At 48.1% G+C, this 21,925-nt stretch overlaps 3 protein-coding genes across 9 annotated transcripts in view; 2 read left to right on the top strand and 1 right to left on the bottom strand.

Annotated features, from left to right (window-relative positions):
• On the top strand, positions 1-16,106 carry kif16ba (kinesin family member 16Ba). 5 transcript variants are annotated; one of them, XM_028971986.1, is made up of 30 exons: positions 1-65; positions 166-444; positions 1,964-2,033; positions 2,112-2,225; positions 2,420-2,536; positions 2,710-2,807; positions 2,899-3,008; positions 3,165-3,307; positions 3,575-3,743; positions 3,822-3,953; positions 4,024-4,199; positions 4,383-4,448; positions 4,526-4,585; positions 5,053-5,172; positions 5,247-5,298; positions 5,595-5,732; positions 5,832-5,914; positions 6,427-6,515; positions 6,839-6,871; positions 7,135-7,188; positions 7,399-8,446; positions 8,699-9,018; positions 9,103-9,252; positions 9,712-9,817; positions 10,051-10,098; positions 10,439-10,489; positions 14,405-14,527; positions 14,659-14,748; positions 14,819-14,902; positions 14,991-16,106. In XM_028971986.1, the coding sequence occupies exons 2-30, from the start codon at positions 398-400 to the stop codon at positions 15,150-15,152; spliced, it is 4,053 nt and encodes a 1,350-aa protein (XP_028827819.1). In that variant the 5' UTR covers positions 1-65; positions 166-397; the 3' UTR covers positions 15,153-16,106. The 5 variants fall into 5 exon arrangements, with proteins under 5 accessions (XP_028827819.1, XP_028827820.1, XP_028827822.1 ...); XM_028971987.1 differs by lacking the exon at positions 6,839-6,871 and having other exon boundaries at positions 2-65; XM_028971988.1 differs by lacking the exon at positions 10,051-10,098 and having other exon boundaries at positions 3-65.
• ndufaf5 (NADH:ubiquinone oxidoreductase complex assembly factor 5) lies at positions 15,821-19,737 on the bottom strand. Its single transcript, XM_028972420.1, has 11 exons — positions 19,179-19,737; positions 19,050-19,090; positions 18,691-18,754; positions 18,557-18,604; positions 18,351-18,454; positions 17,816-17,855; positions 17,411-17,608; positions 17,004-17,064; positions 16,829-16,912; positions 16,612-16,694; positions 15,821-16,280 (listed from the first exon to the last, which is right to left on the bottom strand). Exons 1-11 carry the CDS (start codon positions 19,410-19,412, stop codon positions 16,194-16,196), a joined length of 1,044 nt encoding a protein of 347 aa, XP_028828253.1. The 5' UTR covers positions 19,413-19,737; the 3' UTR covers positions 15,821-16,193.
• Positions 19,212-21,925, top strand: part of esf1 (ESF1, nucleolar pre-rRNA processing protein, homolog (S. cerevisiae)) — a 5,129-nt gene continuing 2,415 nt past the window's right edge. Inside the window, exons 1-6 of one of the 3 annotated variants that reach the window (XM_028972183.1) lie at positions 19,212-19,681; positions 20,000-20,386; positions 20,460-20,740; positions 20,853-20,966; positions 21,046-21,155; positions 21,611-21,763. In XM_028972183.1, coding sequence (XP_028828016.1) covers positions 20,041-20,386; positions 20,460-20,740; positions 20,853-20,966; positions 21,046-21,155; positions 21,611-21,763 — 1,004 coding nt within the window. In that variant the 5' untranslated portion in view covers positions 19,212-19,681; positions 20,000-20,040. The other 2 variants (XM_028972182.1, XM_028972181.1) reach the window with 2 other exon arrangements.

Here is a 21,925-nt window from a genome sequence, read left to right on the forward strand (position 1 = left end):
GGCGACGTCTGTATCTACGTTTGACATCTAAACTTCATTTAAATATCTTAAACGTGCCCTGTGAGGTGCGGAAACACCCATTGCTCCGAGCACACAAACGCATGTTTCGTTACCGCCCCGTGTTAGAGTTGTGTTATCTGAAACGCGTTTTTCTGTTCCTGTTAGGTTTGTCCCTCTCCGGCGCCCGCCGCGAAGCCGACTTATTTATCGGTTGATGACGCCGCCGGGTCGATTTTCTCCGGGCTGCGCAGATGGTTTTTAACGGGATGCCAGTCCTCGCACAGGTTCACTCTCGGCCTCGGGAGGTCTTCAGCTCGGCGGGACGATAGAGCGCCACCACCGCAGCGGGAACGGACGGTTCATACTCTCGCCGCGGTTCTCGGAGGAGGCATGAGAGATGGCATCGGTGCGGGTGGCAGTCCGGGTCAGGCCGATGAACAGGCGGTGAGTGCAGGAGGAAGCCCATCTGTCCGACACGCACATTTACATTTACAGCTTTTCCAGAGCGACAGTCACCCCTGGAGCAAGTTAGGGTTAAGTGTCTTGCTCAGGGACACAATGGTAGTAAGTGGAATTTAAACCTGGGTCCTCTGGTTCACAGACGAGTGTGTTACCCACTAGGCTACTGCCACACTCCTTCACACGCACGAATAAACTTCTGATTTGCATGGAGGTTTTACATAAACTCACCCTGAATTCAGCCATGTTGTCGGATCTGGTCTGTGGATTGTCTGGTCTCCACCCTCCAAACCCTCCATCTGAGCTCCAGATTCCGAATGAAGACCTTTCTGGTTCACGTGGTGGTGGAGGAGAGGGGAAGGCAGCGGGTGAGAAGGTGTGAGGTGGCCCTCACTAGTGGTACCCAGAGTTGGGTGGGGCCCTTCTATTGCAAGAGTTGAGCAAGTTGCAGAATAATGTACAACTTACAAATAACAAGCAGCGTTGTCACATTGTAATTTGAGGGGAATTATGAATACGGAGAATTATAATGTCCTCTCTCTTTTTTTTTTTTTTGGAGGAGGACCCCTGTGATGAAGTCAGTGAAAAGTGTTAAGACGCAGAATCTGCCTGAAAAATGTTTCTTGTTTGGCAATAACCAGATTGATGACAAGTGCAAATTCATTTGTCTGCAAGTTGTGTGATTCGTTGCCATTTTGTGTTTCTTATTTCAGTTTTCTATTAACCCTGAGTCGCTTAACAATGTTAAAAATGTGCAGGTTTTATTGAAGCGGCCAGTATACACCCTTCACCTTCCAGTTCGGTACGCGTGCCGCAGCGTCTCTGCTGTGAGGGCGTTGAGCCGTGAAATCCGTATTGGTCAGCGACAGATAACATATCTACGGTATATTGATGTTTTAGCACGTGATTAACGCTGCTGATAAAGGAGCTACAGGCGTGATCTTGTACACAGAAAAAGTGGGGTTTAGGTCTATACTCATAATTACCTGGTTATTACCCACAAATAAGTGTGAATGCTTATGAATATGTTAATGAAAGTGAAGTGAGAGTCATTGTGACACAATGAATCGTGAGCATTTACAGCATTTATGAGACTGCCTTTTCCAGAGCGACTTACAATCAGTAGTTACAGGGACAGTCCCCCCTGGAGACATTCAGGGTTAAGTGTCTTGCTCAGGGACACGATGGTAGTAAGTGGGATTTGAACCTGGGTCTTCTGGTTCATAGGCGAGTGTGTGACCCACTAGGCTACTAGCACCTTGAGCAGTGGGCAGCCATGACAAGGCGACTGCTAGGCCTCCACTGCCCCGGTAAATAAATCTGTGTTGATGTCCAAACAGCCAGTTTGTAGTTTGCTTGGTGCCTGTCTGCTCCTTGTGCCGCTCGGTTTAATCGGCGGGGAAATATCCGCAGATTTGGCAGCGTTGATGCATCATGGGAACGCGTTTGTAGCACAGCAGGAATGTACAAGTTGTGATTTTTTTTTTTCCCTTTTTTTCTGCAGCGAGAAGGAGCTGTCTGCAAAATGCATCATAGAGATGGAGAGGAACAAGACGACCATCACCAATCTGAAGGTGCGCCATCTGCAGACTCCTCGCCAAAGCCATGACTAATAACGGCGCTCGAGTGACTCCTGACTGTCCTTTATTCAGATTCCGGATGGCGTGGTCGGGGACTCCATGCGCGAGAAAACCAAAACCTTCACGTACGACTTCTCCTACGATTCTGCCGACTGCAAACACGCGACCTTTGTGTCGCAGGAGAAGGTAAGCTGTGTTTCCAAAAACCTATTTAGCAATGAAAGCGGTTTATATCTGAGCCTGTATACGCCGGCGCAATCTGGTGCCATAATGTGGACTTTAGGCTGCTAATATGCATGTAATTCGGCCCTCAATCTGGAAACGTTTGTGCTTGAAAGTGCCGTTCAGGAGCAGCTTGACCTTTCCGTGCTTTCTTGCAGGTCTTTAAAGACCTGGGCACGGACGTCCTGAAAGCCGCGTTTGAGGGCTACAACGCCTGCATCTTCGCGTACGGCCAGACTGGTTCAGGGAAGTCCTACACCATGATGGGGAACCCGGTACGAAACGGTGCTGTGCAGCGATCTCGACGTCCTTTCTTTTCTTATCAGCTGCGTCTCGGTCCGCGTGCTGTTATCTGTCTGGCTCCGTCTGCCCGTGGTCGATTTGTGAATCACCGCGTGATTTATCTGCCGGTCACATTCAAATCTCTCGTTTCTCGCTTTTTAAAAAGGGGGATTCGGGCCTCATCCCCCGGATCTGTGAGGGTCTCTTTAGCCGCATCGCTAACGTGACTCGGTGGGACGAGGCCTCCTTTCGGACGGAGGTTAGGTGAGTATGTGGTGTGTGTGTGTGTGTGTGTGTGCGCGCGATTTGTATATCAACTATTGGTTTTATTTTTTGATGTTTCTGATTGCGCTAGTTACTTGGAGATCTACAACGAGCGCGTCAGGGACCTGCTCAGAAGGAAGTCCTCGAAAACGTACAACCTGAGGGTGCGGGAGCATCCCAAAGATGGTCCTTATGTGGAAGGTAGAGTGTAAATCGTCAGAACGTTTTTTTTTTTTGGGGGGGGGGCGTGTCCTCCCTGTAGAAAGGGGGCGTGTCCTCTTGGCAGAGTTGCGTATTCTCGGTGGCGGTTGTTGTGGTCCGCGATTTTTAAGTCTTTTTATTGTGCGCCTGACCCAGACCTGTCAAAGCACTTGGTGCAGAACTACACTGACGTGGAGGAGCTGATGGAGGCCGGGAACATCAACCGGACCACAGCCAGCACAGGGATGAACGACGTCAGCAGCCGCTCGCACGCCATCTTCACCGTCAACTTCACGCAGGTGAGTAGAAGGCTTCTCTTCGGCCCTGGCCGCTGAGGGCGGGGGTGTGGTTGGGCTGCAGACGGGTGCTGTTGCAGATGTGGGACTACGGTTATGGGATGTTGGTCCACATGTGCGCCATTGAGATGGTGGTGTACCATCGTGTCCCTGTGCAAGACACTTAACCCATGAGTGTCTCCGGGGGGGCTGTCCCCGTCACTACTGATTTGTAAGTCGCTCTGGATCAGGCCGTCTGGTAAATTGCGTGAATGGAAACGTTCTTTGCAGGCGAAATTCGATGCCGAGATGCCGTGCGAGATGGTCAGCAAGATCCACCTGGTGGACCTGGCAGGTAGCGAGAGGGCTGATGCCACCGGTGCCACAGGTGTTCGTCTGAAGGAAGGAGCCAACATCAACAAGTCCCTGGTGACCCTGGGCAACGTCATCTCGGCGTTAGGTGTGTATTAAGAAACGACTGACGCGCACCAGCCCACTATTATCTGTAAATAAACATTACATTCGAACCCTTTTACAGCGGACCTGTCCCAGGATGAAGGAGACGGGCACCTGAAGAAGAAGCAGGTTTTTGTGCCATACAGGGACTCCGTCCTCACCTGGCTTCTCAAAGACAGCTTGGGCGGCAACTCCAAAACCATCATGATTGCAAGTGAGTGTTTCAAGTGTGTTTCCTACACGCCGGCGCTCGGACTCCTCCAAATAAACTCCTCCGTCCGCAGCCATCTCACCGGCTGACGTGAACTACGGCGAGACGCTGAGCACCCTGCGGTACGCCAACCGCGCCAAGAACATCATCAACAGGCCAACCATCAACGAGGACGCCAACGTCAAGCTCATCCGCGAGCTGAGGGCGGAAATTGCTCGTCTGAAAGCTTTGCTGGTCCAAGGGAACCAGGTGAGGAACTTTTCTAACCCCTGTCCTGTCCTGTCCTGTCCTGGCCTAGTTTTTCTTGTTGTCAATTCTTGCGGAAAACAGCCATTAGCGAATAATCTTGCATAATCAGTTCCTTGTCTTATCCTTAAGTGGTTTAAGAACCACACCGCTTATCTGGGGAACTGTTTGTCTTCCTTCACTCAGATTGCGCTCCTGGATTCCCCCACTGCGTTGAGCATGGAGGAGAAGCTCCATCAGAACGAGGCCAGAGTAAGCGCGTGCCCCCGGAGCTCTTCCAACAGGGCCTTTTTTTTCCTCATTCTCAACACCGCCCCTTTCCTCCTCAGGTGCTGGAGCTGACCAAAGAATGGACCAACAAATGGAACGAGACTCAGAATATTCTCAAGGTGGGTGAGGGTGTTGACGTCCCCAGAAAAAAAAAAAAAAGAAGAAGAAGCCTTTGCTATTCCGTTTCCTGATTATTTGCATTGTCGTTGTGACTGCAGCGTTTGGCTGAGAACGTGATCCTCAGTCAGGGCTGGGGTGTAATGGTGATATGTATTCCTAATACAAAAATAAATGATCCGTATTCAGTTCGCATGAAATATTTACAAGGCTACATTTAGAATGCATCTGCTGTGATGCTTTTTCCTTGCTTTTGTCTGTATATGAAATCGTTGGTTCCCAAATTGAGTGCACCACTCCATATGTAATGGTGTTCAGGCCTTTTCTAGCTATAATTGATTTCCAAGATGTAATAATCACTAAGAAAGGGACAGCATCACAACATGCCACCAAAGTGTCTTTAAGTGGCTCACTCTTACCTGCTCGGGTTGTTCGTTTGGTCGCGGTTTAATGCCATGTTCGGTGACAGGAGGAAACCCTGGCCCTGAGGAAGGAAGGCATCGGTGTCGTGCTGGACTCAGAACTGCCCCACCTGATTGGCATCGACGATGACCTCCTCAGCACCGGGATCATTCTGTACCATCTCAAAGTGAGTTTTCAGGCAGAGGAATGTTTTCTAATTGTTGAATGAAGGCTCTAATGTAGCTTGCGGTGTTCTTCCAGGAGGGAAGGACCTATGTGGGCCGGGAAGATGCCACAACCGAGCAGGACATTGGTGAGTTGCTGTTTTTCCCCTGAAATGAGAGTCGGACTCTAGTTGTCAATATTCCAGCTGAAACGAACGTGATGATCTTGCATTTAAGACCTTAAAAGCAAATGCATGTCACGATTGCTTATGACTAGTTAGAGTGTTTACACGCTGATAAACGGCTGGTGGAAAAATTGCTTTGTGGGGAAAATGGATTTGGATGCCCTGATAGCCGGCGGTGTGTTTGTTTTGCTCATTCCTCAGTTAACGTGTCCATTGATTTGATTGTGATAACTGGGACGCGTTGACTTTTGGCTCTGCAGTGCTCCACGGACTGGACCTGGAGAGCGAGCACTGCCTGTTCGAGAACCAGAACGGAACCGTGATTCTGGTTCCCCTCAATGAGGCCCAGTGCTCCGTCAACGGCATGCAGGTCACCGAGCCGTGCCAGCTGAACCAGGGTGAGTCCACACCAGCACACAGGCCTTAAAATGCTTTACAGGAAACGTTTACTGCCTCAGGCGACCCAGGCGTTTTAACTGGCCGTGTCGGTCCGGCAGGTGCCGTCATTCTTCTTGGCAGAACAAACATGTTCAGGTTTAACCATCCCAAGGAGGCGGCCAAACTGAGAGAGAAGAGAAAGGTGAGAGATTGAGAGATTCATGTTTATATTTAGGGCATTTACCAGACGCCCTTATCCAGAGTGCATTAAAATCCATAGTTACAGGGACAGTCCCCCCCCTGGAGAGACAGTGGTCGTAAGTGGGGTTTGAACCCGTGACTTAGTGACCGCTAGCGTACTACCACCCTGATTTTGTTCCATACTTCCATAAAAGGAATCACCCAATGCAAAGAAAATGTCATCATTTATAATGACCAAATAGTTGCACGTTATAGACAATGTGACAGTTTTCATAACAAATTCGTAACCCATTTAACATTTCTAATAAAAACTAGTTTTTCTGTGTGAGTGTAACGTGTCAAAATGATATAAAAATTATAATTGCTTATTTATGAAGGTACATTTTATTAAAAAAAATCCTTTTTCAGTATACATTTATAAGACACACTAGTACAATTCTATTGACTTCTGTTGTCTTATATTTAATCTGTGAATAGAAAGTAGAAAAAATGAGATGCTTCATTGTTCTGCAGAGCGGGCTGCTGTCCACCCTGAGTCTGTCCATGACGGACCTTTCCAAGTCTTGCGAAAACCTGTCCACCGTGATGCTTTACAACCCTGGGTGAGTGTGGGTTTATACTCTTCCCCTCCGTCTCTCTGCCTCTTCCTCCTCCTCATTGGCTCCGCTTTCCTTCGCTGGTCCCGCTGACCCTTTGCCATTTTCACGGCAAAAGAAGACTACATTTGCAATGTTCCAGACTTCTCCTCATGTCAATAGCATGTAAACTTAGACCATTTATTTCTCCATCGTATCCGCGTCTGCGACTTTGCAAATTCAAACGTTTTCCCCCTTGACCCCATAATGTGAACGATTAGACGGTCATCCAGATGAACGGGCGCGGCTCAGTAATGTCCTCTCCTCTCTCTGGGCCTCCCTTTCACCAGTTTCTTCAACGAAAAGGGACCCATCTTCCTCAGGTAGAACCAGCCCACGATCACCATGCTTACATGTGGACCGTTTGATTTGTCTTCACGGCTTGTCTTGACTCATGCATCCATGTTTTACGTGAACGTGTAGGTCTCGCTGTCCCTGTTTTTTTTTTTTTTTGCTCATTGCGTTGCTTGCCATGTCGAGTCCCACGCCGCCTGCTGTTTGAAGCCTGCTATTCATTTCACAGTCAGTAGGCCCTGTGTGTGTGTTGTGTTGTGTTGGGGTGCTGATTCTGTTTGGCATTCGCCAGGTTGGAGTTTGAGCGGCAGCAGCGAGAGGAGCTGGAGAAGCTTGAGCTTAAACGGTGAGCGAACATCATTTCCATCCCCGTCAAATATAGTATAGTCCGTGGAACTGTCACTGACGCCGTCCACATCAAAAGTAGCCTTTGCCGTTTTAATGTTTTTAATGTCACGGCTATTTTTGCATTATTTGATTATTTTAAAAGACATACAGTGACAGTGAAGTTAAAGAACGCAGCAATAATGAATGAATGAATGGTCTCGCCTCTCAGGCGCTTGATAAAAGAGATGGAGGAGAAGCAGAAGAACGAGAAGGCGGAGCTGGAGCGCCTGCAGCAGGAGGTGGAGTCGCAGCGGAAGGAGTCGGAGCAGGTGCAGCTGCGCATCCGGCGGCAGGAGGAGAGCCTGCGCAGGCGCAGCCAGGACATCGAGGGCCGCCTGCGCGACCTGATGGCCGAGAAGGAGCGCTTCAACGAGGAGCGGCACCGCGAGCGGCAGGAGCGCGGCCGCCCGGCCGAGCGGCCGGAGAAGGAGGAGTTGAAGGAGGAGGACGAGGAGGATGGCGAGAACGCGGTGAGGAAATGGGAGGAGCTGCTGGAGGAGGAGCAGAGGGCGGAGCAGGGCGAGATCGTGCGCGAGCTGGAGCGGCTGAAGCGCGAGCGCGAGGAGCAGGCGCTGAAGCTGGAGCTGGAGCGGCGGCGGCTGGAGGAGCGCGAGCGCGAGCAGCTCGGCCTGGTCGGCCGGCTGGAGGAGCAGCTGCGCGAGCGGCAGGAGGCGGCGGCCCTCCTCACCCGGGACCACGCCCGCCGCCTGGCCGAGGAGCAGCGGGCGCTGGGCGAGGTCCGCGAGGCGCTGCTCCGCGCCAAGGAGTCCAGGCTGGACGGCGAGAAGGAGGGCAACGAGGACGCCAGGCGGGCCCAGGCGCGCTACGTCGGGTTCAAGGCGGCCCAGGTGGAGGTGCTGGGCCAGGTGGAGGAGGGCCTGGCGCAGCAGCGGGAGCGGCTGGAGAGGGAGGTGGCCGGCGAGCGCGCCTCCCTGGACGCGCTCCTCCACGGGCACGCCGAGCGCCAGCGCCAGCTGCGGGAGAAGGGGGCGCAGGACGCCTCGCAGCTGGCGCAGGAGGAGCAGCGGATCCAGCAGGCGGAGCAGAGGCTGCTGTTCAAGGAGAGGCAGCTGGCCTGCCTGACGGAGAAGCGGCTCCCCGCCGTGATGGAGGAGCGGCAGCGGGCCAAGGAGCTGCTGGAGCGCGGCGCCGGGCCGGCCGGGGCGGGGGGCTCTGTGGACCAGGTGGAGAAGGAGCTGGACAACACCCTTTACCAGGTCAGGTTCTTCCATCACTCCACACCTTAAAACCCTTAACTTTTGCACTCGTAAAGTGCATATTACTTTACGTTATGATCTTCCACCCCTGATTGGTCCATTAGGTCTCCAAAAGCTCCGCCCGGTAAGTTGGGCGTAGAGGCACTTTCTGGAGCCTTCTTCCTTGTACATAGAGTTGCTAATCAGCATTTAGCAGATTTTTAAAATACAGTGGCATAAACTGTACGATTGAGCGCAATAATCCTGGTGTAGGTGGAGAAGGAACTGGAGGAGAAGGAGGAGCGCGTGTCGCTCCACTGCGCGAGTGCGGAGCAGCTGCAGCAGCTGCAGGAGACGTACGAGTTCACGGCCAACGTGGCGCGGCAGGAGGAGAAGGTGCGGCGCAAAGAGAAGGAGATCTTGGAGTCGCGGGAGAAGCAGCAGAGGGAGGCGCTAGAGCAGGCTGTAGCCCGGCTGGAGAGGAGACATTCAGCGCTCCGCCGCTCCTCATCCCTGGAACCTGAGGAAGAGCAGCGGAGGAGGAACTCCTCGGCTGGCGGCCAAAACGTGGCACAGGAGCTGGACCAGGAGAGGTAAAGTGTAAGTGGCGGAAAGTATAATAAGGGTGACTTTTTGACTTTGATCTGGTAACGCTCTTCTGCCGCTGCCTCCGTCAGGGTGGGCCGTGAGATCCGGCAGCTGAGGCAGCGCATCAGTGAGAGCGAGGGCTGTGGGCGGGGCCATTCTCTCAGCATCGATGACAAGAGCAGCTCCCCCGTCAGCCCCATCCCTACTTTACCCCCCGTCCTGTCAATCAACGATGAAAGGTAAGGTTCCATCACGTGTAGCCCATAGGGAAGGAGTTGTGTGCAGGGGTGTTAATCAATGCATTGCATTGCAGTGCAGAACATTATCGATTACATCGTAGTGACGATGCTTGGTGATTTTCTGGCTGCGGTATAAAAATTCTGATTAAGAAGTAGCACCTGTAGTGACTGTGACGGCCTGATCTGAGTACAGTGGAACGTTCGGAATGAAAGCCCTCTGAACACCACGCACGTTTCTGCTGCGCTTTGTAGTTGCGTTCACTTGCCGTCTGGATTGTAGCAGAAATTGATGGCAAGAAAACCTTGCACACATCTCACTGATGTATTTGAAAACATAATGTGAAGTAACATAGAAAAATGTATAATCGTAATCAAATCAAATTGTGAGACCAGTGAAGACATGCCCTACATGTCGTATTGACCTATTTAACATGTTTTTTTTTTTCTCCTTTTCTTCAGGATAAACGCATACATTGAAGAAGAGGTTCAAAGGAGGCTACATAAGCTGAACCTTCTGAATGGAGAGAATAACATTGAGCTCTTGCTGTCTTCGGACTCTCTTAGGGTAAGTAGAGAGATTCTTGTTTTTATATTAAGGCTTCAACTCGTTTGTGTGTGTGTGTTTTGAGGCTTTTTGTTCTGAAATATAGTTCAGAAGATGCCCTTTGTGACCTTAATGGACCAATGGTGACATGTTTCTAGTTGCATTTAGTGTACAGGATACTAGAGAGTGACCTTAGTATGGAAGACGGCATCATTAAAAATGTTGAGTAAAAACACCATTCTTCAACCCTACAGGAGGAGGAGGAAGTTAGTGAAAGTAGCTCTGTTAAATTGTCAGACGAGGTAAGCCAAGGCCTCATCTTATAACTGAAGACATGCCTGGGCCTTTTAAAGCCGACAATGGTTTGCATGCATGACCCACAGTCTTCGGGTGGTTAATTCATTGGTTCCGATCAAGTGGTGCTGATTCCCAACCCTCCTCCCCTCTCTGAGCATGCTAGAGGTTTTCATTTCCTTCATTCAGTTTGTCCTGATCAGTTTCCCAATCCAAAAAATGACACTTTTTGCGCTAGGGCAAATCATGCCTGTCTGCTTGCAAAATCCTTTAAAATTGATTCTTTTCCTGATATTTTTTCTTTTAAAACAAATGATCAAGCTAAGCAAAATTCTTTCAACCTCTCAGGACGATGAAAGAATTCCAAATCGCACTGACCCAAGGAAACTGAAATATGAGGTACGGCATCATATTTTCTTTCCATGTCTGTTGGTGGAATGGGAACTTACTTTTTAATGTGTGTGAATACTAACCTAAATACAGATGTAGCGAATGATCTCAGGAAAGAATCATAAGCTTACAAGGAACAGGAAAACCAGAATCAATTTTTTTTGCAGAGATTTAAGCTACTGGATAAAATGATTTCATGATAAGATGGGTGCATTTTCTTTTTGTAGGTATGATCATTTCATATTTATTCAAGTTATTGGCTAGGGTTAAAGGTAACTGGGAAAAGTAACTGACCTGGTCAGCTTCTATTTGGACACTTGGACAAAAAGAGACGTCTATAATTCTGTCTTAGTTTAATTATTAACCTCCCCCTATTCCCTTGTTTGTAATTTAAAAATTTTAATGTCAGTTTAATTTCCGCACCATTGGTGGAGGTGAAAATAATTCCAAAATGATGGGATGGAGTCCAAATGATGGGATGATTCCAATCGCTGTTACATTGGAGTTTTGCCCTATAGTGAAAAACCATCCAACCTTCTCTACACAGACCAGTCCCAAGCCTTTGCTGTGGCCTTGTTTTCAATGTGATCTTGAGCTGAATCAATACCTGAATGAAGAGGAAGAAGATGAGGTTGATGATGATGACCATAGTAGCAATGGAAAACATTCAGACATCGGAGAAGAACCCATTTGTCTCGATTACTACCTCAGTTCATGTAAGATGAACGCTGAAGCGAGCAGCATTTGCAATGGGATTCAAGACAGGGATCCTTTGCCTGATGTTCCCCCTCCCATCAGACGTCAATCACTTCACGGATGTAGGAAACTGAAGACAAATGTTGAATGTCTGTCAATGGAAACGAAGGGAAAAGTAAACGAGGCTGAGAAAATCTCAACTGTGACCCAAGATGATGGCGTCTCAGGTGTTCCAGAACCAGCAAAAACTTTCCAGAGCCTTTTTTATCTGAATATTATTAGTTTTCTATCTTGGCCTAAAGTAACCATCACTGGATCCATTCCTTTGCTGAGATCATCTCACGTGGTACCTGAGCAATCTGAAAACATCCCTGAAGCTAGCCAGCCGGACATTTCGGGCGAGTTTGGCTTTAGTGTGCCCAAAGAGAGTGGGCAGAGTGCCCAGCAGAATGTTCCCACGACCTGTGAGAACATGCTCACCCAAGTCCTCAAACACAACCAAAGCTACCTCCTGGGCTTCTTGTCCGGGAAGCTTTCCTGTGTGTATGAGGACACCAGCCATTACCTTCAAAACACTTTGGATGTAATTCAGCAGGTCAGAGAGCAAGAGGCTCACTTCTGGAGTGGTTGGTACCAAAACTTGCACACGGTCATGAAGCTAGTACCATTCCTGCAGCGGCTGCCAGTGAGCCCCGTGAAAGATTCTACACCCTCCAAAATGGCATATTTTGCAGAAGTAGCGGCCAGACCCGATGGTGTTGAGGATATTGTTGATCATGCCATGACTCTTCTTGATGTCCAGGGTGAGCAGACCATTTCTGAGGATCCCGAGACTACGTTAAACGAGGAGGACATAAAGATCTTTAGTGAGAAGCTGGTGCAGTTCCCTTCCTGTCTTTACGATCTGAAGGCTTTACCTCTGCAAGAAATGCTGAACTGCTTGAGCACAGTTGTGCCTGAAGTCACAAGCGGTCACAAGCTGGCCGGGGTCTTTTGGGTAAAAGTTGCCAGTTATTTGCAGCCCACTCCACAAGCTGGTGTCCTGCTGGTATTTGACAACGTTGTCTGTGCCGTGACCAGCAACGATGGCAGCAAAATTGAGGACACAACCTTGACCATTTTTCACCAGCTTCCTCTCCAGCAAATAAAATGCATCCAGGTGGGTTTTGCAGGGAATCATGTGCGACTGTCAGACACTTCAGATGAAACCAGTTTGGTGGTCTTTACCTATAGCCAAAAAGTCACTCAGGGGCTGTGTCAGGCTCTTCTGGATCCATCCTGGGTTGAGGAGAACTCTTTGGGGAACCATCCTTTCCTAAGTGGCGACCTTGTGAACCTCTCATTGGATTGGACCTCTTGCGTTCCTGACCTGTTTTTAGAAAGAAGTCTGAGAATATGTGCGCGTTTCAGCAAGGTGTTGGCTGACCTAGTGTACGTCTTACATGGCAACATGGGGCCGGACTCTCCATCTCTGGCCAACGTCCAGCTTCTGCTCTACACCACAGTGAGGGTGGTGGAACAAGGAGATGAGACCATCCTGCAGCCTTGCTCTGAAGCTCTCACCAGTGGCATGCCGCAGTTTGTCCTCACAGACACCCACTTGGGTCTGGTCGAAGAGGATGCCGTTTTCCACCCAGTGTTCCGGCCCTCCACGCTGGTGCCCGTTCTCCCCCAGTTTCAGGTGTTGAAGCTCCGGCGACGCGCGGATGTCAAGTGCATGGTGGTCCGGGACCACGAGGGCTGCGTCCAACTTGAGATCATTTTCACAGGCCACGTGACCGCTGGCATCAGCGCTGCGGGAGTTGGTGCAAGTCCACCTCAGTCCGACGGCCCCAGCTCTCCGGAGGTTTGGAAATTGGTTTTCGGGTGCAGCGCTTCGGCAGCAGCCCTTATCAATTACTTTTCAGTTTAGGCCACAAATTCAGTTCCAAATTTCCAAAGAGCAGCTGTATGTTTTTGCGTTTTGATCTTTATTTCTTGAGTCTATTTAAAAAAAAAAAAAAAGGGACCTGATCCTTCATTAGGTCGTATATTGGAGAGAACCTGGAAACAAGCTTGATGCAATACTTGATCAAAGGCTATGCCAAATAAAAAATATTGCACAATTGCACATAAAGGCTTATGATTTTATTTCTTTTATCTTTATTTATTACTTTTGTTCCACAAAATGTTTTGTGTGTTCCTGTTTGAAGTGTCGTATTCCCTGTTTTTTTTTTCATTCATGTATTTTGATTGTCATTGTAAATCACAGTAAAATATTTACCTTGTTAAATGATCTAAATATGAATATTGATCACATAACTTTGAAATGCATTTGAAGAAAACAATCAAATTTGATCGGTAGTTTTCATGTTTTCTGTTGCACTGCCGTCCGTCGTGCGTTATCTCTTAATCATGCAAGAAAAAAAAACACGTTACTTGTTTCATGATATTCAAAATGATGATATAAATGTTCATAATTATAAAATTAAATCCATACCCGATTACACCAGGATCTTTAACAAAGATGCACCATATGTTTATTTGAATGGGTGTATATATATTGATTGTCTTTCCTGCTTGACTTTAGCAGAGCTAGCATCGTGATTGAATAAAACAATTTCTCACATGATGTGGAAAAACATAACTTTTCTTAAAGGGGTAAAGAATGGTTTGTTGTCATTTGTTGGATTCAGAGCACACAAATGATTTTATTACATTTTGCATGTGTTTTGCATAGTCTTCTCATTTCATTTTTGTATTTGTGGTGAAACACTTGACTGTTAGATGACCAGGTTGCCTGGTTTAATTTAAGACATTTAATTTTGGTCATTGCTTGTGAAGTATCCAGTAGATTAAATCCATGGCCTTATTATATTCTATACTGAGGGATCAAACTCTGACTGTACCATAACTGTGAAAGCACACCAAAATAAAGCAATAAAGACTGTATTTATTCATTCAAATGGAATTTTTTCTTTAAATAGATCTACATTTCTGGCATGTAAATTAATCTGAGAGTTATTAGCAATGATGACAAATGTGATTATTTATTTTTGCATGAAAGACTACAGACCTTGATTCCTAAATTTAGATTTTCTATGTTACTCCCATACTTTCCTAAATCAGTTTGAATGTCTTCCCTTTACCATGAAATCTCATAAAACTAACCAGTAATTCAAAATGACTAACAAATATAACCAATCCTTCCCACTTTCTGTTTTCCTTCTCTCCATTCAACTTTGTTAGCATCTGGCGTCTGTGTCTCAGGACCCCAGTCCTGAATGTTTGAAGGACCCTATTAAGATAAGCATCCCTCGCTATGTTCTGCGCGGACAGGGCAAAGACGAGCACTTTGAGTTTGAAGTGAAGGTAAGCGTTCCGTTTTTTTTTTTTTTTTTTTTAAATTGTAGATGACTGGATAATGTCTGCTCTCAACGGTTCAATAGATCTCACGTCATTAGTTCTGCAGTCTGATCAGCCGCTCCTGGTTTTATCTGCAGATCACCGTGTTGGATGAGATGTGGACGGTATTCCGGCGCTACAGTCGATTCAGGGAGATGCACAAAACCCTCAAGCTGAAATATCCAGAGGTACGTCTGGTGCAGCATCCAACTTGCACAAGTTCCAGGGTCTCTAATCCACATTTTTAACCTCTTCTAGCTGGCGGCTCTCGAGTTCCCCCCGAAGAAGCTGTTTGGGAACCGAGATGAGAGGATGGTTGCTGAACGACGGAATCATCTGGAGGTTGGCTCCATCATTTGTTTCATGGCATGACCACTTCTCTCTACACGCTGCACATCTGAGCTTGTCCGTCTCTCTCTGCTTTTTCCAGAGGTACCTGAGGAACTTCTTCCGGGTCTTAATATCATCGTCGTCACCCTCCCCTCTTAAAACAGATGACAGCGCACTGTGTCTGTCCAAGCACGCCGTCTGTGACCTCTCGCCGTTCTTCAAGAAGGGCGTTTTTGACTACAGCAGCCATGGGACTGGCTGAGCCCACAAAACGGCCCAGACTGGGCGGGGTCTAACAGAGTCGCCCTGCACTGAAGCATAGTGCCTTTCAAAGCACCAAGGATTGATGTATATCACAAAAAAAAAAAAAGATGGGAGAACTGTTGCAGTCTTTTTCAAGCCAGGAACCACTACTCTTTCACCTTGACGTTTTCATTCCATCTGCATAAAATGGCTGTGTACCTGTTTTTTTTTTTGTTTTTTTTTTTAAACTTTGGCACACCAATCCCCATGAATTGTCTCCCTATTGCTGTTTTTTTTTTTTTGGTTTTCTGTTCATGGGAACTGCCTGTGTTCCCAGACACTCCTGGATTCTTTTGGCTTCTGCGGTCTTCACAAGATCACAAGTGAAGATGCACTGTGCATGACCCGCTGTCTTCCAAATCATCTCCTTGTTATTCAGACACGTCCAACTGTACAAAAAGCCATACGCGCTTCTAAATAAGCTAAAGCCAGCTTGCTGAACCACTGAATGCTAGCTGTGCGCAGAATATCCACAGAGAAGAGGTACTTAGCTTTAAGAGGAAAAAACTTTCCATAAGCAATATATCATACAGCAGAATGTAAATAATGAATGTGTATGTGTCCTCAGTCTTTGTGTAGAGGTGTTTCATGATTACAGCTCTTATGAATGTCAAAGGGACTCTGTTATCAAAGTACTTTTTTTTTTTAATTCTCATGGAGACTGTTACAATCGCGACCGATCACTCAGTGTGCGGCTCGTTCTTAAATTTTTGGACGAAATTCCACATTTGGCTCTTAAGACGGTCACTGCTGAAATGTACAGTTGAAATATTGGAATTATTTTTGTTTACATGAATAGATTAATCACGTCTCTGTCTTTGTATTTATGCTTTGGGTTGATTTTTAGCGCCAATGGAGAAAATACCATGTACTGTACTTCACCACATTAAAACGTTGCAGTTTATTCACCATGTGAAACAGAGTCATTGCGTCAACCTCCTTGGTGTAATACTCGGTGCAACAGTTCAAACCACATTGCAGGGACTGAACACAGTCCCTCTCAGGGTCGGTCATCGGTCTGCTGCTGGGCGATTTTGGACAGGTCTGCAAAAGAAGCAGTCGCTGAGCCTCTTCTCGCAGGCTTTGCCTGGGGACGGACGAGAAAAAGAGAACCTAAATCACACAAAGTGCAATATTTTCTCAGCATTTACACCAACAGACCAAACAAGAAAGAAACACTGGGCCATGGATTTAAATAGACCATTTAATCTGCTAAAAACATCCTTAGAGATTGTATTCTTGGTGACAAATTATGTAACTACAAAGTGAAACTATAACCCTGAAGATGCCTCACCATGCACTAATGAAGTCCCAGGCCAGATTGAAAATGATGTCAAACGTCTCCAGCAACATCATACATTATTAACCCCATAAATTCCATTTAAAAAAAAAAAAGAAAAAAAAAGCATGCCTCCTACCTGTGACCTGTGAGGCTTCCAGCCAATCATGTGCAGGATCTCAAATGTGGCAGGGACAGAGCCGTCCTCGTTGCCGTACATCTCTGGAAAACAGAATCGATTGACTGGACAAGCTGGCTCCTCCGGACCAACGTGAGGGATGTGCAAGAGAACCTCCCCACCAGGTTTACTCGGGAAAGTTACGTGCTTGGGAATGGCCGCAGATCTCCAGACTCACCTTTGTAGATGGCAGCTGCAGCTAGAATTGTGTCTCTGTGTAACATTGACTTTCGATTCCAGGCACAGTTGCTTTCGCCCATTGCTTGAAAAGTACAAAAAAATAATTACATCTCTCAAAATATCTCGCTTAGCACATTCAGTCTGGAACTTGACCATGATCTGCAGTACTACACCTTTTAAATCGCTAATGACTTCGAGCATCCCCGGGTAATGGACCTGAACCTCATCAATGTCCTGCGTTCAGAAAACATGAAGACGGGCATGAAGTGCAGCAAATTCTTTTACGTTTACATTTATGGCATTTGGCACTTATCCAACGTGCTTTCATGTTGCAAGTTCTGGTTCACCAGGCCTCAAACTAAAAAGATTCGCCTGGTCGGCCACAACTCATGCTCACAGGTATGAACGTGTAACGTGTGTGTGTGTGTGTGTGTGTGTGTGTGTGTAAGGGATTCTGTGCATATTAGCAGAACAATCTTGTGCTGGTCAAAGGTTATTTAAAGAAATCAGCTAATATTTACTAGAGAAGCGGCCAGAGCAGCAAACTCCGGGAAGGTGACACAGATAATGGCATGTTTACCACAGTGAGCATGTTGAAGCCGGCCTGGCCCAGCAGGTTGCCCAGGTCCGTCACGGCGGTATACGGGGAGACGTGGGGCGCGAACCCCCCTTCCCTCTCCAGCTCGGCCAACTGCAGGGAGCAGCGCAGCTCGTACAGCGTCTCCCCACCGACCATCGCTCCAACAAACACCCCGTCCGGCTTCAGCACCTGCTGGATCTAAGGGGGGGGGCACAGGTAAATTAAAATGGACAGGGTCTCCTAAAGTGGACAACAAGACAACACTTTTCTGTTTGGGCACCAGAGTCTCATCTTTTATTCAACAGGTTAAAGGTCGTGGTGTATGACACCACCTAGTGCACACAGAAGATATTGCACTGTAATGCAAGTCACTGCAATCGATTCTGACAGACACGACAGACTGACCTGTCGCAAAGCACCGGGGAGATCATTGATCCAGTGTAGGCTAAAAACAAAAAAAGGAAAAAGGTTTTGGACTGCACACTCTGCAAAGAGTTTCTTGGCCTATATAACAAGACTAATGTCTAATGTAATGTAATTCCGGTGTTAATATTGAGGGAGGGGTGTGTGTGTCCATTTATGGACTGCTATGGTGATTATTGCTCCATCGCGTGATTGGACAGAATTGCAAGGCTGACGTGAACTTACGGAGGGAGTCATGACACAAATGACATTACCGGGCAGCGAATGGCCAGCTGATAAGGAAATGGACCCGTAATCGGAAGGTGGCCGGTTACGAATCCTGAACTTCATGGCTGCCCACTGCTCACCAAGGGTGATGGTTAAAAGTTCACTGTGTACCACGTATCACTTAAAACAACTTAAATCCTAGGCTGATGTCTCCAGATGTTTGACACTGAAGCTCGCAGCCACGCCCCTCCACGGTTCCTCACACTACGCCCATTTTTGTCCCCAGTGAGATGGTTGTTAGTGCTTTTACCTTAAACTGCTGACCACAAGATCAAATGTGTTTTCTTTAAAAGGTAAAAACTCCTCGTCACCCAACACGTGGTGGGTCGGCATCTCACTTTCTCTTTTCAGTCTCTGAGAACAAAGCAAAAAAAAACAATAATATTAACCCATGATAATATGAATTATTATTTACTAGAGCCTATTACACTTCGCTGAAGTGCTGACTGAAATCACCAGCGAGTTTTCGGAGATGTCCATGAGGAAAAACCGCTCCACCACCTCCTAAACGACAGAAGACGTGGGAAGTCAGACACGCCACAGCCTTCACGGGTCCGTCGTGGTGACAGGGTTTTTTTTTTTATATTCACCTTGCTTAAATGCTCAGCGATGTGACTTTTTCCACAGCCGACGTCTAAAGCCATGGGGAACGTCCTGTTAAACACACAACACCATCATCAACACCGGTCTGCCTGCACTAGGAACTCAACTCACAATGAACGATCAATCAACGTTGAAATAATCGAAACGTTCAGTTTCATATTGACTGATGTGTATAGAAACTACAACATAGTGAATAAAAAGATTGTATTCATAGTTGGGGGGTCCTAGTGAACCAGAATTGATCGCTTTGTTGATTGTAACATGGAAGCACGTTGTTACCGAATGCCTTAAATGTAAATGTTGTGTGAAAGCACGCTGGTGATCAAGTGTCGTCGACGCAGCGTACCTCGCGATGTCATAAACCCTGTCCGCCACCCTGCGTCCCACCTGCAAGCACAAAGCATCACCAGAGGGTTCAGGGCTTAAGTCGATTAATCGAACGCTGCGACGGCGTCGTCGACGCTTCGCCTCCTACCTCCGCCCTCAGATAGTCGTACTTGTCGTGCTCCTGCAGCGACGCTGCCCACCTCTTCTGGTTGCGCTTCATTGTCCGGTCGAAGACGTTCATCGACCCGCCCGGCGGGGGCCTGCGCGGAGCCTCCGTCCCGCGGTCCCGGCCGGATCGGTCCGTGCATTGGCTTCTGTGGCAGAGTACGTGGGGTAGCAGCGTGGGTCCGATCGAAGCACCCCTGTGCAATAAACCGCGCATGGCGGGTTATTAAAGGAGCTATTAAAGGAGTCTTCTCAAACGCAGAGTATCGTGAGGGACATTATGAAGCAGTCGGCTGCCTCGCCGGGAGAGCCCGCGTCGGTTTACGTTTCCGACGCGTTGACCTTCCGCAGAGCGTCGAGCGAAACACGGAACTGGAACGGCGCTTTTATTCACACAGACGCATTCACGCCATCGACATTTAACCCACGCCGGAAGGCTAAAGGCTACTTTCTGTCGAGAGCAGCGCGGTTGTTCGTGTCGAGCAGGTTTGTTTTGGCTTGAGTTTTGCTTAAATAAACGCGGCTCGGTTTGTCCTCCCCGGGCCGCCGTAGAGCGGAGTGGGCGGGGCCAGGACGTGACGACCCACGGCATGATGGGAGAACACGTGGACGCGGACGCACGTCTCCTGCGCCTGGTTTTGTTGTGGTAATACTTGTTGGCCGTTTATTCGCCTGTTTTATCTGCCCGTGAGCTGTTGGAATAACGTAGCTGCGCCTATTTCGACGTTTTTGTGCAGTTTAATACAGTAAATAATGATATTTAAAATATAGTAAAAACCTGATCTGATCTCGTCGATTTCCCAGGTGACCGCTTGTAATCGCCGTGTTGGCTTGAAGAAGACGTCATGGCCTCCAAAAAAGACCTGCGCGGCGATGACCGCTTCCAGAAGGTGCAGAAAGACCCCCGCTTCTGGGAGATGCCGGACAAGGACCGCAGGATCAAGATCGACAAGCGTTTTCGGTCCATGTTCCATGACGAGCGGTTCAAGCTGAAGTACACCGTGGACAAGCGCGGTCGCCCCGTCGACCACACCTCCTCCGACGACCTGAAGCGCTTCTACAACCTGGCCGACTCAGATCCGTCCGAGGCAGAGAGCGAAGGAGACGACTCGGAGAGCAAGAATGGAGAAGACGCACCGGAGACCAAGAGAACATCTAAAGCAACTAGAGGAGTGAAGGTGTATGAGGAAGGTAGGTCCTCCACCCTTCTGTTCAGGCAATGGTGTGTGTCCTAATAATGTTAATACTAACTAACATTATCCAGAAGAGGCAAGTAACCAAGATGATGATGACGACGACGAGGAGGAGGCTGATGATGATGATGATGATGATGAGGCAGGGTCAGGTGAAGAGTCTCAGTCAGAGGACGAAGAGAGTGGCAGCGACAGCGGCCCTGATCTGGCTCGTGGTAAAGGTAACATCGAGACGAGCTCAGACGAAGAGGATGATGAGGGGAACAACATGGAGGAAATTCTCCATCATGAGGAAGAGGAGATCGAGCACAACTGGGGCGAGATGTGGAAGGACGCTCCTCGCAGTGACGATGTCAGTTCTGTTGTCTTTCTGTCTCTGCAGATGTTGATACATTTTGCAAGTAGAAGTATTTCTCCAGCTGACTGAATATCTTTATTATTCTAATTATTTTCAATGTGTTTAGGTGACGAGAAGGTTGGCGGTATGCAACATGGACTGGGACAGGCTGAAGGCCAAGGACCTTCTGGCTCTGTTCAACTCGTTTAAACCCAAGGGGGGCGTGGTCTTTTCTGTAAAGGTACCACGTTTCTGAAGCGCCCGTTTGGCACCGTGGATGGTAAAAGGTGGTTTTCTTCATCCTGCTGTGCCGGTTCCAGATCTACCCCTCTGAGTTTGGGAAGGAGCGGATGAGGGCGGAGCAGACCCAGGGCCCACTGGAGCTCAGATCGCTGCCGGACAACCCTGACGCAGACAACGAAGAGCAGAGGTACTGAAACATCACACGTCGATGAGTCTGGTTTCATATTTCACACTTCTTTTGTTATTAATCCCGTAGCACATGGTTCAATGTTCCTTTATTGCCATTTATCTTTATAAATCTAATAAAAATACTGTATGAATTAAATGTATTTTTTTAAAGCAGCAAAAAAACTGCAGCACAGTAGGTCAAAGCATCCAGATGTGAAATGGAACGTCTGAGAGAACAGTTACAGCATTTTTCAGAGGCCCTTATCCAGAGCGCCTTACAATCATTAGTTACAGGGACAGTCCACCCCCTGGAGACACTCGGGGTTAAGTGTCTTACTACACAATGGTAATAAGTGGGATTTGAACCTGGGTCTTCTGGTCCATAGGCGAGTGTGTTACCCACTAGGCTACTACCACCCAGCAGGGCCGGTTCAGTGTTGTCGGTAGTTATTTAGAACGACTGTCCCGCCGCAGGATTTACCGGGAGAAGGTCCGCGACTACCAGTTCAAGCGTCTGCGGTATTACTACGCGGTGGTGGAGTGCGACTCGGCAGACACTGCTGCTCAGATCTACCAGGAGTGTGACGGCTTTGAGTATGAGAGCAGCTGCTCAACAATGGATCTACGGTAAGGAGAGGATTTAAAGCCTGTGTTTTGATAGTGATGGTTTTTGTCATTGTGGTGCACAGCACACGGTGAGATAACGAAACGTCCTCTGCTTTTAACCCATCACCATATTGTGGGGACGGTACCTTGTGGCAGCTTGGTGGTTCCTTTGTGACGATGTGT

This window comes from Denticeps clupeoides, chromosome 3, assembly GCF_900700375.1.
Source record: "Denticeps clupeoides chromosome 3, fDenClu1.1, whole genome shotgun sequence".
NCBI classification, from domain to species: Eukaryota; Metazoa; Chordata; class Actinopteri; order Clupeiformes; family Denticipitidae; genus Denticeps; species Denticeps clupeoides.

Excerpts from the sequence above, each read along its gene's own strand:
- ndufaf5 (XM_028972420.1), bottom strand. The coding sequence starts at position 19,412 with ATGCGCGGTTTATTGCACAGGGGTGCTTCGATCGGACCCACGCTGCTA. Across the intron at positions 18,755-19,049 it reads AGGGTTTATGACATCGCGAG|GACGTTCCCCATGGCTTTAG; the intron begins GTACGCTGCGTC and ends TGTGTTTAACAG. Across the intron at positions 16,695-16,828 it reads TGCAGCTGCCATCTACAAAG|AGATGTACGGCAACGAGGAC; the intron begins GTGAGTCTGGAG and ends TCTGTTTTCCAG.
- kif16ba (XM_028971986.1), top strand. The coding sequence starts at position 398 with ATGGCATCGGTGCGGGTGGCAGTCCGGGTCAGGCCGATGAACAGGCG. Across the intron at positions 4,449-4,525 it reads TCCATCAGAACGAGGCCAGA|GTGCTGGAGCTGACCAAAGA; the intron begins GTAAGCGCGTGC and ends TTTCCTCCTCAG. Across the intron at positions 14,528-14,658 it reads ACTTTGAGTTTGAAGTGAAG|ATCACCGTGTTGGATGAGAT; the intron begins GTAAGCGTTCCG and ends TTTTATCTGCAG.